Source organism: Rhincodon typus, chromosome 5 (genome assembly GCF_021869965.1).
Source record: "Rhincodon typus isolate 14 chromosome 5, sRhiTyp1.1, whole genome shotgun sequence".
NCBI lineage: Eukaryota > Metazoa > Chordata > Chondrichthyes > Orectolobiformes > Rhincodontidae > Rhincodon > Rhincodon typus.
In genome coordinates, this window is record NC_063336.1 from 49,509,521 (window position 1) to 49,529,653 (window position 20,133).

The 20,133-nt window shown below is 39.6% G+C and overlaps 1 protein-coding gene across 1 annotated transcript in view; it reads left to right on the forward strand.

Annotated features, from left to right (window-relative positions):
• Window positions 1-263: 263 nt before the first annotated feature.
• kcnk3a (potassium channel, subfamily K, member 3a) overlaps window positions 264-20,133 on the forward strand; it is a 61,544-nt gene continuing 41,674 nt past the window's right edge. The window contains exon 1 of the mRNA XM_020510167.2: window positions 264-546. Within this exon, the coding sequence (XP_020365756.1) occupies window positions 264-546 (283 nt within the window). The remainder of the gene's footprint in view (window positions 547-20,133) is intronic.

Here is a 20,133-nt window from a genome sequence, read left to right on the forward strand (position 1 = left end):
CAATACATTTATATTTCCCAGGACAGAGATACGTGTGCTTTTTCTTTCTGCAATTGCCTAGTGTGAGTCAGCTCCGGCTCCCTCCACACCTACCCCTTCCCCCCATTCCCCTAATATGGCCAGGAACGGCGGGTAGGCGTGGCGACCTGGCTCGGCGGTGCTGAAAGACAGCTCCCAGCTACCGAGGGTGTGGGTTGTCGCTCCGCAGCGATCTCAAGTCTTCTCCTGTGCATCATGAGTCCAGCGGCTCCCGGAGCGGCGCCATGAAGCGCCAGAACGTGAGGACCCTCGCCCTCATTGTGTGCACCTTCACCTACCTGCTGGTCGGAGCCGCCGTCTTCGATGCGCTGGAGTCCAAGCAGGAGACCTCGGAGAAGAAGAACCTGGAGGAAAGGAGATTCCAGCTCATGACTAAATACAACCTGAGCGAGAAGAAATACGAGGAACTCGAGCTCGTTGTCTTGAAACTCAAGCCGCATAAAGCTGGGGTCCAGTGGAAATTCGCTGGATCTTTCTATTTCGCCATTACTGTGATCACAACTATCGGTAAGTGGCTTCCCCCTCCCCAAAGTCAGCCCTGTAATACAGACCTGCACTTTGTCTTCTGCATTTACATAACATGTTAGTAACGAAAGAAAAAAATCTTTTATTAGATTACATCTTGCCCCCTTTTTATTCAAAACTTAATATCTGTCGCCCATACAATATTTTTTTTTAAGTAGTTCGGTGTATTCCCACCTCCGGTAGTTTGTTAAAAACATTGTGATTGAAGTAAAGTTTCAAAGATTGAAAGGTGTTACGCAATTTCATGCGCTAAAATATTCACAGTCCACTATAGAGATGTTCCAGGGGCATCTCCAACAGAAGGGGTCTTTGTTTTGGAAGTTACACAGCGAGCTGTCATAGTCCCAACTAACTGCTTTTGCCCTGACGATATTTAGGAAGTTCTCATAGCGAATTCGTTTTACCTGCTGTAAACAGCGGCGGGCGCCTGTTTATGAATTATCCTCGCTGCTAAACCTGGGAATGTTAATGTACACAACTGCTTTTGTCCAGGGAAAGGGAAACCACGAAAATCAGTAGAATTTTATTTTCGCATTAGCAAAGAGTTGCTTTTAAAATATCTTATCGTTCAAAAACGGATACTGGCGGCAATTTACTCGATATGCTGTGATTCACACAATCGAATTTGTGTAGCTGCTTTCTAAACAGAGGAACAAAGGGTGTTACGAGATAGGGATTCGCAAATCAATAAAAATGGCACTGCATGTTAACAAAGGCTAAAAGAAAATTCAGACAAAGCACTGGGAATCAGTTCTAGATGAAAGGAATTGAAAAGCAGAGAAGTTATGTTGAATTCATATGGCACCTTGGTCCGACCACGCCATTCGATTCTGTTCTCTATACTTGCAAAAAGACGTAGGGACACTGGAATATGTAAACAAAAATAAATTTACAAAACCACGCAGAACTAAGACATTCGAAGTGTCAGGAAAGGTTGAACAAGCTTGAGATCCTTTCTCTTAGAAAAGGAAGTCAGAGGGCTAATTTATTAAAGACCTTTAAATTTATGTAAGGGCATGTAAGGTGTAGGTGTCTCCACTTCTGTAGCACTTCCAAACTACAGTACATTAACATTAGATGCTCAATAATCGGGAGTAACGCCATGGTCCAGAGAGTGGTGAGGTGAACAGCATTAAACGGGGAACTGGACATGAGGAAGAAAGTAACAGATGTTTTCGACCATAATCATAAAAAGATAGGTCATAGGAACAGAAGTAGGCCGTTCGGCTTTGCTGATAGGGTTAGATTAAGTAGGATGGGAGCAAGCTTGTGTAGACCATGCACGTCAGCGCAGATCTGTTTCTCCGAATGACCCCTTTTTTTCGGTTGTAAATTTTATATTGGTCTTTGCAATCTGCTTCAGTTGTTACCTTTCAATTCCACATTGCGCACATCTTTTGAGGACCTGGGTCTTAGCTCCTAAAACTGTTACCCTAAACCTTTCCGCTGTTTTATCAAACTTTCAAAAATATCTGTAAATCTATTCCTTCACCAACTTTTTCCCTCTGTTTTCCAAGCTTTCCCTTTCTGGATTGACACATGTTATAATGCTTACTTGTGGACTGCCTTGACATGCTCCTACATGAAATGTGATTTGTTGCTGCTGTTGTTATTAATGATGATCCATATTTATGGGGATATTAAATTAGGCACAGGTTCACTTTGCATGTAATGTTTCTCTGCAATATTTTCAGAAGCTCTGCCCATTTTAGCAGCTGCTTAATCCAAGTATGTGTCATGTTAAGTAGGAAAGCTGTCAGCTTTCTAAAAAATTGACTATGTATTTAGAGAGCTCCTATCTGTTGTAAGTGATCGGATGGACTATTTTTAACTGCTTTATTATGCAGTTACTGTCACTCTGAACTGTTTTATTTAGGTATGCCTGTACTTTTTCTGATATTTCTCCATAGGTATCATGAATGAAATGTGGAATAGATTTTAGGGTGATTATTTCATTATAACTGTGGAATCCAATCACATAATTAATCAACAGTGAAGGTATGGGGGAAATCATCATCATCCATCCGAAATGGACACAAATGCATCTAAGCAACTGCACGTAACTATGTGCACATTTAAATTATATTCATGAGTTCTGAGGAAGGGTCTCTTGATCCAAAAAGTTAACTCTGATTTCTCTCTACAGATGCTGCCAGACCTGCTGAGCTTTTCCAGCAATTTCTGTTTTTGTTTCTGATTTACAGCATCCACAGTTCTTTTGGTTTGAATTATTTTCAGGTTTGGTTCTCATACAAATGCTGCCAGTAAACTGGAGTGCATCAGCTGGGTACCCCAGAGCATGGATGAGGCTTTTGGAAGCAGATAAGTTGAGACAAGGATGGAGTCAGGTGATGTTACAGAAGCAGAAATAGGCAGTCTCAGTTTTGACTGATAGTTCGTCACTGAGTTAAATATAAAACCAATGTTCTTAACACAGTAGTTCAGCCTCAGACAGTTGCTAGGGCGAGTGATGGGTTTGGCAGCTAAGGAATTGAGGTTTTCATACCAATATTTATTTGGAAGAACTTTTTGATCAGCCAGTGTTGGATGCAAATAATCTGATCTTGTAGAGAAGGGAAGGATCAAATAAGGTGGTTCTGAAGTAGAGTTGGAAATTTTATTTTTTTAATCATACACATGGAAACTAATGTAATGCCATGCAACAGGTGACAGAGACAAGAGAACAGTAGACAGAGCTCATCAATTTTCCTAAATAGCAAGATTTTTCAAAATTCAATAAATATTTAATACTACCAATGTTGATCAGTATATTTCCACATACAGAATATATCATACAGAACCAAAATGGCCTATTCAATCAAGGCACAGCTTGCCTGCATAGCAAGGCAGCCGCATGAATCTAACCTGGTTGCAATATTGATTTGAAGTGTTAATTAGTTCTTCAGAGGGAGGGTTGTTACCTATAATTTCAAGCAGTTTGTGCTATTGCGAGTAGATTACCCTTGTGACATCTGATGTCCAGGACATTGTTCTTAACCATACACATAGCAGGAAGCTTACCAAGGCAGACATTTTGAAGTCTCATCAAAAGGTAGGCTCTCACCTCAAGGTAATAATTTGTATTGACAGTTTGATGGGTTGTGTTTGCATCTCGGAGATTTAAGGGAGAGCAGTTCACAGAGGGTTGGTTTTTTTCTCTCTGTCACAGAATGTCTCTTTTCTTGCAGACAGCAAGGAAAAGCTTTTAATGTATGGATCAGTTGAAGGATTAATCCAGATAAGAAAATCTTCTATCTTATCAACTTTGCTTAGAGAGAAAGAAGTTGAATTTTGTTGTTTTTACAACCAAGGAGTGTAGGAGAATTTATGCTGTCACAATAAAAAATATGTACTGATTATTATGCCATTTATGTTAACAATATAAAGCTTGTGCTTTATCTCAGTAGAATGCATAAGAACATAATAGCAGGAGTCAACCATACATCCTCTTGCCCGTCTGCCATTCGATTATATCATGGCTGATCCATGGCTTAACGCAACCTGGGTTCTGTATCCCTTAATACCAAAAGCTAACAAAAATCTATCATTCAGTTTTGAAATTTTCAATTGAACTTGACTGAAAATCTTCACTGCCATTTGCAAGAAGAAAGGCTTTCTGAAAACATACCTGAAGAACCCAGCTCAAAATGTAAAGTTATTATAGATATTCATAGAAGAAATAATTTTTCTAATTAACATATCATTTGATCACCTTCAACATTCCAATTAAATTGCCATCACAATCCTGGAGGATAACACTGACCAGAAACTTAACTAGATTGTGGCAATACGGCATAAGGTAAGTCAGAGAAAGAGAAAATACTTTAAATACTCAGCAATTCTGGCATCATTTCTGAAATGAAAAATTGTTAATATTTGAGATGACCCTCTCTTGTCACTGTTAAGGAGGCCAGAGAAATCTGGCTGTATTGTGGCATTGGTTATCATTACAGAGCTTAGAGCATGTCCATTCCATCTTGGAAATTGGCGTTCAACTCCTTTGGCTGCAAGTGCAGACTCAATCATGGTGCAGCAGTGTCTGGTGACCCATCTCAACTTTCAAATCAAGATAAGTAAAGCAAGGTGGAAGCCCCTCAATAACCTAGTGCTACAGTGGAAGCACAGACTGAGGTTATAAATTGCATTCTTGCTGCCATGCCTTGCTACCAGCATGACTGTGGGTGCTAACACGCAAAGGGGCATGCTGTCTGCAATAGCAGTCCAGCAATCTTTCCTCCAACAGGTTACAAGCATTGATAAGATGCCAGCCATGAATGCAGTAGTCAAATTGTGCAAGCGGGAACCTGCTGTCCTTTCTTAGGAGGACAACATTCATAGTGTTACTACTAGCAATTTACTTGTAGCCTTGTTACCACTCAGCCAACCAGTTTAGACTGCTGGTATCCATGCCAAGGTGCTAAGTTAGAAACTGGGTTTATATTTCTGCTTAAAGGAAAAAACTGCACGTAGCACCAGGCCATGAAAAAATGCCATTAAAGAGGATTCCAAGTCTTCCTGCTTTGAGAAGAAGGACTTGGAAATGTTGACCTATGCAAAGCGATGGCATTGTGAGATAGTAAAATAGGAAGGGTATTGCCAACTGCAAATTGGTTAGGAAAATTGTAATTCACAGTTCTTGTTTTTCAAAAAACACCACTCATCATTATGCATCAACAATGCTTAAGTTTATGTCTTCTTCCACATGGCCTCTGATTTTTCTGTTAAACTTTGCTTTTTCTTTGTCCTTCTATAATAACCCCAGCCATGAGAAGCAGCTTGAAGAATCTGGGTTCTCAACTTTAGCTTCATTCAACACTGCTTCACTCAATTTATTATTATTTCTTAGCCTGACAACTCAGGCACGCAAACAGGACTGTTTTGTTACATTGAAGGGACATCATGTACAGACGCATAAGTAAGGTGAGGAGATGGTAGATGAGGAAACACAAATTGTCAGGTTCCTGTTGATTGAGGAATCTCAGGACACAGATGTCAGTGTCTGCTGTTTAAGCAAAGGATACTTACAGAGTAATGGGCATTTGTACAGGCAATTTAGTCAGAGTCCCACAAGTGGTGGCAGATGACAGGACAATTTAGAGGAGGCCACTAAGTGCATCTTCACCACATGTTAGATTTTAATATTGCAATGAAATGGACCCTGTTGTGCTTGGCAGCTCCAGCCTGATGTATAGCACAAGCTTCTGCAAAAACAAATTGAATGTTATTCATAGCTGCAGCCTAGTAGTTAACTGCATTGAATAGTGACAAGATGAGGCTATTTCTCAGAGCTGCCAAGTTCTGTTTGGAATTGTTTGTTCTGCTTTCTCACCATTCAGTGGATAAGCAGATTCACAACTCAGTGTCAGTGATTAGGCCAAGTCTCATATAATGTGGGATTCAGTGTTAGTATTGTAATTGAATGTCAAGGAGGAGTGGTTAGATTCTTTCTTGTGGAGGTTCTTGTGTGGCTGGAATGTTACTTACCACTGATGTGCTCAAACCTGGATATTGTCTGGGTCTAATGGCATTTAAACATGGACTACTTCAATATCTGAGGTGTCACGAATGGTGCTGAATATTGAGTAATCATCAGCAAACATCTCCACTTCTGACCTAATGATGATAGAAAGATTATTGCTGAAGTAGCCAAAGGTGATTGGGCTTAAAACACTATCCTGAGAAACTCCTGCAGAGATGTCCTGGAGCTTAGATGATTGATTTCTACCCACAACCACCTCTGTTTGTGCCATGAATGACTCCAGCCTGCAGAGAGTCTTCACACTGATTCCTATTGACTTCAGTTTTGCTAGGGTGCCTTGATGCCACACCCGATCATATGTGGCTTTGATATCGAGGTCATGTCATTCTTAGCTCCCCTCTCTAATTCAGCTGTTTTGTCCATATTAGAACCAAGGCTGTAATAAGGCCAGGAGATGACTGACCCTGGCAGTATGCAAACTGAGCATCTTTGAGCACATTGTTGCTGAGCAAGGGCCACTTGGCAGCACAGTCGATTATTCCTCTGCCACTTGGCTGATGATGAGGATAAATTGGTAATTAGCTGGGCTGGATGTGCTGTACTTTTTGTGGATAGGACAGAGTTGGACAATTTTCGACATTGTCGAGTGGATGACAACGTCGCACCTGCAGTGCAACAGCTTGACTAAGGGCGCAACTATTTCCGGAGTGCAAATCTGTTGCCAGGATGTTATCAGGTCACCGAAAAATTTCTATAGTAATGTTCCTTAAAGAATACTTAACACAAATATTTGTTGTGCAGTTTGATAATGCAGTGCAGTGAAGGAAAGTCTCAGTGCAAAAAATACAGAATGACTAGCATTGGTAGTGGGACAGCTGTGTGGAACGCAGGTATATGAATAGTTGGATGCATGTTCAAAGGCACAGGACTAGTTTGGCAGTGAACAGAATAACTACATTTAGCTTAAAGTGTCTTTTATGAATCCTTTTCGCACATGTGTTGCATCTGGCAAAAGTTAGCCTTGCTCTTGCTGCCTATTGAATCCTCTGTCCTTAGTCACCATTTTACAACAGAGGTGAACTGCAGTGGCCCATGAAAAGATTATTTTCTTTTGAAGTGAATGGATGTGCAGGGGAAAACAAAAAGGCTAAACATGATCAATGAAGGGACATAAGCAGAAAAAACAGTTTGTATTAATTAACCCATATAAATAGGTAGGGTCCTTTGAATCTAATGGCCACTAACATTGTTTCTACTTTGGCTACTGTTGCCTCACCACCAGTAATGCCTCTTATATAAAGGTATTTATTTCAAAGTGAGTCAGAGGCTTTGGGGAAAGAAATCTTTCCAAACTTCTTAGAGTTCAATTAGCATGGAGTAACTGGGTATGATGCTGAACATTGATGCATAGAGACAGGACGAAAACTGCAGCAGGCTTTGGGATCAGTAAATGGGAGGACATTACTTGCCTCAACAATTCCTTCATTGTTAGTCAGTATGTTACTCTAAAACAGTTCAATTAATCATAGCCTTCAGATTATGCATGTATTTATTGATAATATTACAAATGCTCTGGAAATTTTCACATCTTTTAAAAATGGGGATGGAAAGGTTTGGGATGGCTGTCAAAGCAGCATTAGAAGGCATCAGTTGGCCTGGCCAGTGTGTTTCGACTGCCAGGCCATTTCCAAGAGATGGGAACCAGGGCAAATGGCACACCTGTCCTGACACCAGTTGAGTCACTCAGCTGGCCAATTAAGGGCTCCTTCCTGCCTCTGCTAGTAGTTTACCAGTGGAAAGAGCTGTGCCACATGTAGAGACCACAATGTAAGCTTGGTCACCTCTCGGTGAGCTCTGCAGAATGGGGCTGAGGTGGGGCTTCTCTTTGGGATCTCTTTGATCATGAAGGGGCCACTCAGTGGCAGTGGCACCACAGTGACTCTCACCTACTTATCAGGGTTTGCATAACAGAGCTTGTTGTCCTCTGGCTTAGGAGAGGTTATGGCCCAATGGCATTTCTACTAGACCATTGATCCAGAAATCCAGGTCATGTTCTGGGGGCCTGGGTTCAAATCCCACCATGGCAGATTGTGGAATTTGAATTCAATAAAAATCTGCATTTAAGAGTCTAATGATCACCATGAAAATGTTGTCAATTGTCATCTGGATCATTAATGTCCTGTAGGGAAGGATACTGCCTCCCTTACTTGGTCCAGACTCACAACAATATGTTTTGATTATTAACTGCCCTCTGGGCAAATAGGGATAGGCAATAAATGCTGGAAATGAATAAAAAATAGCAGGCAATGCCATGTCCTCCTCTTCGAGGTGCAGCCCCGACAATGGCCATAGAAAGTGGTGGCACTGCTGATCTGCCCGACCCTCTGATTTGGCTGGCAAGTCTTGGGAGTATATTGCTTCAGAAAAGCAGGACAAGTGGCAGTCAAAGAAGGGGCTTCCACTGGGAAAATTTAGCCATAGGTCTCACTGAAGCAGATTAACGGAAGCTCCCCGCTCCACGGCTACAAACTAATGTCAGACACTATATTGGTACAAGTTATACATAAAATTGCCATCTTTTTCCCCTTTACCTTTCTAATATTTGACTATTTTTAGTTAATTTCTTTTCTTTAAATTATTTTCTTCTTATTTGTTATAAAATATTGAAAAATTGGAATAAATTGTTACATTTGACAGGAAAAGGTTGTAGAAGGAAGAATCATGTGATAATGCCAACAGGTGTATGTAGGTGGCACTGTATATAGTAACTCCATACTCCTGAAAAAACTCTCACCTCAAAAATGGGGTCAGAAGTGGACCTTACGTCTCTGAATTGCTTTTTCTTGGCCACATTTTCCATCTGGGAAGCAGATGCAATAGAAACCAATTTCTACACTACAAAGATTCATCAACCATCCCAGATGTGAATTGTGTTCCATTCTTAAGGTCATAGGGTTTTCATTAGTTAAGACATTAAAGAGTTAAGAAGACAACTAAGTGTAATGCTATTAATGATGCTTTGTTTTTGCTTCTATGGAATAAGTCTTCAGGCTAAACAACTAGCTTTCATCCCACTTGAGCCTTTCACATTGCTTCCTTTATAACCTGCTGAGCCTCAAGGGTCTACCACAATGTCTCAAAGATTGGATTTCAACACTTCTAGATGTGATGTGGAGATATTAGATGACAGCAGATTTATGCTATCCATTTGGATTAAAAAATCACCTCATACAGACATGCGGTTTTCTTTTATTCAGTAATAAATTTATGTAAGAAGCACTTAAATCTGTAGCAGCTAAAATATCCCAAAGGAGATGGTGAGACTGAATCAGTGACATAATGGGAGGAGCAGAGGAGGAGGAGAATCTTGGTTGTAGTGCTGTTACAAAGACAGTATTCCAGAAGAAAATGCAAATACAGACATTTAGCTCAGCTTAATCATTATAAAATCTTGCAATAGGAGGAAAACCATTGTTTTCATTGATTCAAACTATATTATAAACAGATTATAATGTATTAAAGCAAAATCACACAATAATGTGAACTAAAGCAAAATATCGCCGAAACTGGAAATGTGGCACAAGCACAAAGAATACTAGAGAAACTCAGCAGATCTGTCAGCATCTGTGGAAAGAGAAAGAGATTTAATCTTTCAAGTCTGGCATGATTCTGCTTCACAAGTTTCACCAGCATTCTAACATGATTGTTTCAGATTTTCAGTATTGCCACTAATTCGCTTTTATGCATAGTATTGTATGATTTGCTAGGACAGGAAGGCAAACTAGAACGAAAATATTTAGCTGAAGGATGGCTAATTTCAGTGAAATCAAGAGGGATAGGAATCTGAATTTGGTAAGTTTAAAGATAAGTAGAAATGAATACAATGAAGCAATGGGCAGCCTTTAAAAAGTTTACCTTTTTATATGAAACATACTTTCCCAGAAGTGAGTAAAGCAAGAACTTCCTCAATGACCAAAGAGTTGGGGAGTAAAAAAAGTGGAAAGCGGGAGCTTACAACAAATATCAACTCGATAATACAAGGGAAAATTAAGCAGAAAATGAAAATGTAGAGAGAAAAGCTGAAAAAGAGAATAAGAACGCAATGAGGCCATTTAAAACCAAAACATCAATAAAATAAATCTTCCATAGGCACATTTACAATAAAAGGGCTGTCACAGGAGGGCTGGGTGATCTATTGGTGGAAGCAGGCGATATGTCTAAGGCACTAAATAAGGTACTCTGCATCAACATTTAACAAGGAAAAGAATTTGCCAATGCTGTAATAAACAATGCGGTTTGCAGGATCCTGAATGAGATAAAAATTGATAAAGAATGGGTATTGGAAGGGCTGGCAGTAGTTTAAGTACAGAAGTTATGTAATCCACAAACAATGCATTCAACATTGGTGACGGAAGTATGGGTAAGAATTATGAAGGTGCTTCTGAATCCGTGTTAGAGAGAGAAGTGGTCACCAGAGAACTGGAGAATTGAAAATGTTATACACTTGTTCAAATAAATGCTGGAAAATAATCCTGGCAATTGCAGGCTGATCAGTTTAGTGTCTGATGTGGGAATCAATAATGCAGAAGAAAGTTAAAGCATAGCCAATACAGATTTGTTAAGGGTCAATCATATTTGATTGACTTTTTGATGGGGCAACAGAGAAGATGCATGAAGGTATTGCCAGACAGGTGAACATTGCTCTGCTGCAGAGTATGAAAGGGCAGGTGATGAGGACTGAAGTGCAGTGGCAACACACACACACACACACATACAACTTGTTGATACAGGTTTGAATGCAGCAATGTGTTTCAAAGCTAGAATTCTGTGTACAACACCCTTACCTGCCATCCTACTCTCACCAACATCATTCCCCCACACATCTACTGACTAGCAAAAACCCTTAAGCTGGCTGAAGCTATCAATGCTGCACTTCTCTCACAACTTCATGATGAATGATTCAACCTGTCTCCTGCTCACCTTACACCTCAGTGCTCTGTATGCAGCAACTTTCCTCAGCCACATCTACCAAAAAACATCCTTTAGATCATGGAATGGGAAACAAGAGAAATCACTCACAAGAGATAGTAGGAACTGCCAATGCCGGAGAATCTGAGATAACAAGGTGTAGAGCTGGATGAACACAGCAGGCCAAGCAGCATCAGAAGAGCAGGAAAGCTGACGTTTTGGGTCTGGACCCTGCTTCAGAAAAATCAGAAAAAATTTTCTGAAGAAGAGTCCAGATCTGAAACATCAGCTTTCCTGCTCCTCTGATGCTGCTTGGCCTGCTGTGTTTATCCAGCTCTACACCTTGTTGTCTCAAATCACTCACAAGTTACTTGCAAGAAACCCTATCTGTTGAATGGCAGACTTTGTATGTAAGAACACTTGCTGATTTTTCATTATTTTTATTTTTTAAATCAGTTTTGCTTTGCTACTGTGAGCTGCAAGCTGAAGATGACCTATGCACTGTAAGCAGCAACTCATCTTAAAAAAAGGGACAAACAAGCTGTTGTTTATTTGTGAGGCCAAGCATAAAAGTTAATTTCAGGTTGGTTCTTGATCCAAGTGCTCTATATAAGCTTTGACACTGGTGTAAAGCAGTATTTCTAACCAAGTAGCAGATGTTTGGCCATTAATGAGGTCAGTATCTGAGAACTGGTGCCAGCAAGTCTGGGAAATGACAAGATGGTCAAACAGAAGGAGGGACTGGAGAGTTTGAGCTGTTTTTCCTAGGAGAAGAAATTTGGCTGTTGATGCTACAGCATGAAGATTTGAAAGCTCCCTGCCTGACCTCCCATTATCAGTCATTAGAACTTCAGAGAGGAGAAACGAAGTTATAAGTATTGCTGAAACATCTTCAGAATGAACTAAAACGGTGACCCCAATTAACACCTTCAGAAAATCAACCACGAAACAATCATATATGCATGTGTAACAATGCATCATGAAAACGACTTGAGTAATCTGGTCAGTTTTGTTATTTTCTTTATCCCCTAACTGTGTTTGTTTTACTTTGCCTTTTGTGTGAATGGGCTGGAAACAAAGGTTATTGAGTTTAAATCATAGACATCCTGTAGATTACTTTATCATTTAATTCTGCTATGCTGAAGTTACAGTATATTTATCAAATAGATAAGTCATTTTTAAAAAATAAAACCCCAGTGTCCAGAATTGATTATTCACAGAGCGTAGGATAGCTATTCAGTAAGTCGGATTAGGAACCATTGGTGTTAATTTTGAGGGTCTTTGAAGACATTAATTTTACTGCATTGAAAATACAGAGGTAGGAAGGCTGATTTGATTGGGTTGTCTCTCTTTGTATTGTAGCATTACCATGGTGAGGGTGGTCTTTGCTGAACAGATTCATGATTGGCCATGGTCCCTGTGCCATCACCTGTTCTGCTGGGATGTAGGTACAAAATACCTTATGCCCTTGTGGAAAGATACAAACAGCTCTACATTGCTGAGAAGTGTCACAGACTAATCACCTGAATATAAGAATATAGGAGCTGGAGTACGCAATTCAGCCCCTTGAGCCTGCTCTACCATTCAATGCAATCATGGTTGATCTCATCTCATCTCATCCTCAACTCCATTTTCATTTCCACTCTCCATAAGTCTTCAACTCACTACTAATTAAAAATATATCTTCTCCTTAAATTTACTCAATGTCCCACCTCACTCTGGGGTGATGAATCCCATAGGTATCTGTGTTCAAAAATACATAATTAAGCCAACGGTATCACTGTTGTGCATGTGGAATTCCAAAAATATTTTTGAGGAAGTGCCATATATCAGGCTTGGTTGGAAAATTGAAGTCCATCGTATTTAAAAAGGATGATAGCAATAGGAATGCAAATTTGGTTAGACAATAGAAAACAGACACTGTTGCTGAACGGCTTTAAATCAGACCAGAGGGAACTATGCAGTGGAGTTTTTCAAGACTCAGTGCAAGGATCACCATTTTTTGGATTAACATAAATAACTTTCTGAAGAAGGGTCTAGGCCCGAAACGTCAGCCTTCCTGCTCCTCTGATGCTGCTTGGCCTGCTGTGTTCATCCAACTCTACACCTTGTTATCTTTATCATAAATAACTTGGGCTTGGGTTTACAAGGTGCAATTTTGAAATTTGCAGATTATGCATAACTTGGAAATGCAGGAATGTGGTAGAATTCACAAGATGGTATAATGGACAGATGCGTAGCTGTGGAACTATTGAATTAGGAGCAAAAATAAGCCACTTGACGCCTCAGGCTTGCTCCACCATTCAAAAAGATTATGGCTGATTTGATTATTCCATATTTCTATTGATCATATTTCTAACTGCCTTTTGAGGAAAAGTTCCAAAGACTCATGACCCCTTCAGAAAATCTATCCTCATTTCTGTCTTAAATGGGTGACCCCTTACTTTAAAACACTGGCCCCTATGTCTAGGTACTCCAACACAAGGAAACATCCTATCCACATTCACCCTGTCAAGACCCCGGTGGATCTTACATGCTTCAATTAAGCTGCCTTTTACTCTTCCAAACTCCAGTGGAGACATGCCTACCCTGCCCAACCTTTCCGCAGAAGGCAACTTGTTCACTCCAGAGATTATTGCAGTAAAGCTTCACTGAACTACTTCCAATGAATTTCTATCACAATATTTCAGATGTGGTCTTAATGTTCCACCCAAAATAACCTCTCTAATTTTACTCTCAATTCTTCTTGTAATAAATGATAACATTCTGTTAGCTTTTTGAAATACTTACTCTACCTACATTCTTACCTTTTCTGATTTGTGCACAATGACATCCAGATCCTTCTGCATCTCAGAGCTGTGCAGTATCTTGTCATTTAGATAATATGCTTCTTTTTACATTCCTTGGTAGTGCAGAACTTAAAGATTGCTGAAAGGATATAAGAGGTCAAAGCCTTTTATCTTGTACTCCTCAGGTCTAGGACACATGAAACATATTTAGGAAAGGGATAAGAACTTTCTACAGCATGAGAAGAGGGTACTGATTGGTTGAGCTATCATTGGCATGGAGACGCAGCAAGAACAGTTAACCTACTGTCAGTCTTAGTTCTCAGACCAGGCAGGGAGACTCTGGTCAGGGTATTGTCACAGGAATGTAGCAGAGATCAATAGTTTCCATGACCACTTTTCTTCCACGTGAAATGTACAATGTACATACAAATTTCTTTTGCTTCCAGAAAAGAGGGTCTTGTGTCTTAATATATGTAGTCTTTAGCATGTGCAAACACATCACACTGTGAGCCCAATGATCTTAAATTGATTTGAGGTGTAATTCTTAGCACAGTCCGGTTATTTATTAAATGGTTTCCAATTTAATGGTGGACATACTGTATTGGTTTGCAAGCACAGTTTGAGAAGGATCAGTATGCTACACACTGAAAATGGTCTGTAGGGTGTGTTTAATAGCCCACAAGTCATTGGGATATATGGCCCACATGCCTGGCATCACACTGACACTGAAACTGATATCACGTTACACATTATCACACATTTTGTGTGGGTGGAAAATGTCTTTTAGGCTTGACGGCAGCATCCTATTAGTAGAGAAATCCATTAGTGAATTTGATGCAAAGTAGCAGAGTGAGACACCTTACATGTCGGCCGACATATGACTTCAGACCCACAGCCATATAGTTTACTCTTAACTGCGCTCCGGGCAAAATATGCTGACCTAGGCAGCGATGCTTACATCCTGTATGAATAGGAATAATCATACTTATCATTGTGTCATCAGCAAATTTAGCAACCATAACTCCAGTCCCTTTATTCAAATAATTTTTATAAATTACAGCAATGAGCATACTGACACACCTCTTATTACATCCTGCCAAAAAATGACCCATTTATGCCAAATCTCATTTCCAAAGAAGAATTATATTAGACGAAACATGAACTTTGGTTCTTTATCTACATATGATGTCAGACCTGCTGAGTTTCTCCATCACTTTCTGTTACCATTTCAGACCTCGAGCATCTGTAGCACTTTATTCTTATTATGCTGAAACTCTGCTAGACAATCTTCTATCCATGCCAGGGTTATCTCTTGTACTGTGAACTTGTATTTTCTGCAATAACATTTGAAGTGGTACCTTATCAAATGCCTTCAGTACATTTTCTGCTTGGTATTTAGTACAGAGAAGTCAGTATGACAGATTTTGTACGAAGAGTGAGGGAAGCCATTTACACTAAATGGTACAATCTTAAAGAGGCTCTTGTATACAAACCTTTGTCAGTGGCAGGAATGGTGAATAAAGCAGCTATTAAATAATGTGGTATCCTGGGCTTTCTTCGCAGATAGAGTACAATAGCCAGAAAGTTCTAAGAAGCAAATAGTTTGGTCGCAGGTGAAGTGCTGCCAGTTCTGGTCATCATCCTTTATGAAGGACTGTGAGCTTTGGAGAGATTTACAAGAGTGATTCTAGGGTTCAGGAACTACAGCTAAATGATTCAAGTAGAGAAGCTGTTCTCTTTGGAAAAATACTAGTTTAGAAGCTTTGTGTCTTAATGTGCAAATCATTTGCAATTATGTAGGTGTAAACAGTTATGATATAGGTACGATTATGGAGACATAACTGTTGGGTGACCATGGATGGGAACTGAACATCGAGAGATATTCATTATTAAGAAAGGACAGCCAAAAAGGCATAAGAGGTGGGATAGCATTGTTAGTACAAGAGTGGATCAATACAACAGTGAGGAAAGATATTGAATCAGAAATTATGATGTGGAATTTGTATGGGTGGAAATAAGAAACACCAAGGGACAGAACACATTGTGAGGGGTTGTCAATAGGCTCCAAACAATAGTGGTGAAGAAAGGGAAAACATTAAAGCATTAAACAAGGAATCAGACATGCATAAAATAAGGGTACAACTGGAATCATTGATGACTTTAATTTACGTATAGATTGAACAAACCAAATTAGCAGTGGTATTGCGGAGGAAGATTTCCTGAAGTGTGTTTTTTTAGATCAATATGTTGAGGAACCAAATTGAGACCAGACAATTCTAGACTGGGCATTACACAATTAAAATGGATAAATTAACAATATTGTTATGTGAGGCCCCTTGGGGAAGAGTGACTATAATATGATAGATTTCTTCTCAATGATTGAGAGTGAAACAGTTGAATTTGAAATTAGGGTCCTGAATCTAAATAAAGGGAACTATGAGGGTATGAAAAATGCATTAGCCAGGATGGACTGGGGAACCTTTTAAAGAGGCTGACTGTGGATAGGCAATAGTTTGCATCTATAGAACAAAGAAGCATGAATACAAAAATTATTTATTCTTGTCTGGCATAAAAATAAAAGCAGAAAGGTGGCTCAACCGTGGCTTATGAAAGAAATTAGTGGTAGAGTTAGATTCCAAGAGAAGACATATGAAATTTCCTCTAAAAGCTGCAAGCTTGAGAATTGGGGGATTTTCAGAATTAAGAAAAAGAGGACAAAAATATTTGATCAAAGGAGGAAAATAGCATATGAGAGTAAAATTGCTTGAAAAATTGAACTGACCATAAAAGGATCTATAAGTATGTGAAAAGGAAAAGGTTAGTAAAGATAATTGTGGGTCTTTTATGTTCAGTAGCCAGGGAAGTTATAATGGAAACAAAGAAATGGCAGAAGAATTGAACACACATTTTGGTTCTGTCTTCACAAAAGAGAGCACAGATAACCTCACAGAAATGTTAGTAAGAGAGTGGAATTGAAGGAAATCAGTATTATTAAGAAAATAGTGCTAGGGAAATTATTAGGGTTAAAAGCTGATAATTCCAAGATAGAATGGTGTGTGGCTTGGAGGCGAACTTAGAGGCGGTGGTGTTCCCATGCACCTGTTGCCCTTGTCCTTCTCCATAGGAGAGGTCGCACCTTTAAAATGTCATATCAAAAGAACTTTGGTGAGTTGTTGCAGTGCATCTCTGAGTTGCTACATACTTCTATCATTGTGCATTGCTGGTGAAAGGAGTGAATGTTGAAGGTGGTAGATGGGTGCCAATTAAATGGACTGCTTTGTTCTGAATGTTTAGAGCTTCTGGAGTGTTGATGGAGCTGTATGCAATCAGGCATGAGAAATCAAGAGGTGAGTTATTTACACAACATAATTTGTAGCCTCTGACCTGCTCTTGTAGTCACAATATTTATATCATAGAATCCCTACAGTGTGGAAACAGACCACATGGCCCAACAAGTGCACACCACCCCTCAGAAGAGCATCCCACCTAGACCCATTCCCCTACCCCTGATTTCCCCATGTCTAACCCAAACACCCCTAGGGCACTATGGGCAATGTGACATGGCCAATCCACCTACCATGCACAGCTTTAGACTGTGGGACGCACCCGGGGGAAACCCATGCAGACGCAAGGAGAACGTGCAAACTCCACACAGACAGTCGCCCGAGGCTGGAATCAAACATGGGTCCCTGGCGCTGTGAGGCAGCAGTGCTAACCACTGAGCCACCGTGCTGGTCCAGTTCAGCTCCTATTTCATGGCAGGTCTCAGGATGTTCATGATCAAGATTTCAGCAATGGCAATCCCATTGAATGTCAAGGGTCAATGATTGAATGATTGAATGATTGTTTGAGATAGTCATTGTCAGGCATTTGTGTGGTATGAATGTTTCCTACCACTTATCAGCCAAAGCCTGAATGCTGTCTAGGTCTTGGTCTGTAACAGTAAATATTACGCACATTTGAATAAACTATGCATTCAAGCCCCACTCCTTCTTGCATATTAATATGCATTCTGAATGAGTGTTTTTAAGACTTTCCCCTATTCAAATAAGATTATTCTAATGCGCAATGTGTAATTTAAGTTTGCAAAAACAAACAATTTGATGCTCATCATCGTGTTTTGGTCTAATGTATGTGCAGATGGATTGAGTTTACAAACAGTTAACCCTCAATTACAATGTTGTTTCAGTCACTTTATTTAGATTTCCAGTGATCTTGAGAGTATATAATAGACTAGTTTGTTGGTGTCAGCCATGCATTATTTAGTAGCACTCTTACAAGTGAGTCTGAAGGATGTGGATTTATAATACCACTCCAGGGACATTCCAGTGCAATCTGGAGGGATTGTTGATTTGTCGGAGGTGTCACCTATTGGATGAGACTTTAAAACGTGGCCCCATCTGCTCTTTCAAATGTACATTAAAGATTCTCATGTCAATGTTTGAAAAGGGAGCAGGGAAATAATCTCTCGTGCCCCAGCAATCTCTTTATGTGTCAATTAACATCAGTAACAAGCAAGGTATTTAGTCATTATCATGTTGATGTCTTTGGAGTTTCCTGTGTGCAAATTGGCTACCACATTTCACTCATTACAAGAATAATTACACTTCAAAAGCATTCACTGGCTTTGAAATGGACTGAAATTATAAAAAGCACTACATAAATGCAAATATTTCATCCTGTGGACCAGTAGCATGAAGTTGTTAGGATGTATACTAGAGGTAGGTGCATCTGCAATACAAAACTCCCTTCTGTTCCAAGAGCAAAGACCCTAGCTAAATAGAAAATTACTTGCCATGGAAGCAAGACAAGGTGAGAGCCTTGATTGATGGCTTGACAAGCCTCAAACTGAAAAACTGAAGGAGGAATCAGTGTCATTTTTATTTGCCCACCACTCTGACATAGGTATTCTTGTTCAGTTTAAACTTAGAACTGTAATGCTTAGATATTATAATGATCAATGTTAAGATTAGTTATTTCTGAGAATTGTAACAAATGAATTCAGGCCTAGGACAGTATGAATGGAGTAACATTGTTGGTATGGGATAGAAAAAGTATGATCAGAAGAAATGATCTTGAATCAGAAGATGTAGAATCCATATGGAGGGAATTAAGAAATAATAAAAAGGGAAAAGACACTAGTTAGGAGTCATCTATAGGCCCCCTACAGGAGATATTTACAGGGATAATGAATAAATCAGAAGATGATAATGACATGAAACAAAAGCAGTAAATTAGTCATGGGTGACTTAAATCTTCATGTAGGTTGGCATAGACAGATTGGCGGAGGTAGTCATGAGGGAGAATTCACAGAGTGAATTTCCTAGAACACTATGTTATGGATGAAACCAGGCATTATGCTGTTTTGGACCTGGTAATGTCTAATGAGGCAAGGTTAATAAATGATGTCAGAATAAAAGATCCCCTAGTAAACGGTGACTATAGTATGGTAGAATTTCGCGTCAGTTTTAAGAGGGAGGAACTGGGATTGAAAACAACTGTGCTAAACTTACATGAGGGCTGTTACGAAGAATGAGGGCTCAGCTGGATGAAGTAGACTGGGAAAAGGGTTTAGCAGCAAGATAGTTGAGGAGCAATGGCAGATGTTTAAGAAAATATTTGCGGCTCACAGCAAAGATATATCCCAGTGAGGAAGAACAATTCTAGGAAGGGGATAAGCCAACTATGCTTTACCAGGGAAGTCAAGGATTGCATCAGATGAAAGAAAAATATACACTTTTTGGCAAAAATTAGTAGGAAACCAACGAATTCTGAAAGATTTGAAAACAAACAAAAAACAATAAGGCAGGAGAAGGTAAGCTTTGAGGGTAAACTTGCAAGTAATATCAAGATGGACAGCAAGTGCTTCTTTAAATATATGAAAAGGAGGAGAGAAGTCAAAGTGAATATAGGGATCTTAGAGAATGAGGCTGGGGAATGAATGATGGGAAATCAGGAAATGGCAGAGAAGCTGAATAAGTATTTTGCATCAGTCATCAAGTAGAAGACACGATTAGCATTCCAAAATTACTAAATTATCAAGCGACAAAGGGAGGAAAGGAAATAAATACAATAACTATCATAACACAGAAAGTACTAGGCTAAAGATTAATAAGCCCCCAGGACATGATGGGATACATTCTAGGATATTAAAGGAAATAGCTACAGAGAGTATGGTTGCACTGGTAGTGATCTTCTAGGAATCCCTAGATTCTGGATAAGTCCCAGAGGATTAGAAACTGCCAATGTAACACCTTCATTTAGAAAGGGATGACAGAAAACAGATGGCTAGTAGTCTGTTATTGGGGAAATGTTAGAGCCTATTGTAAGGGT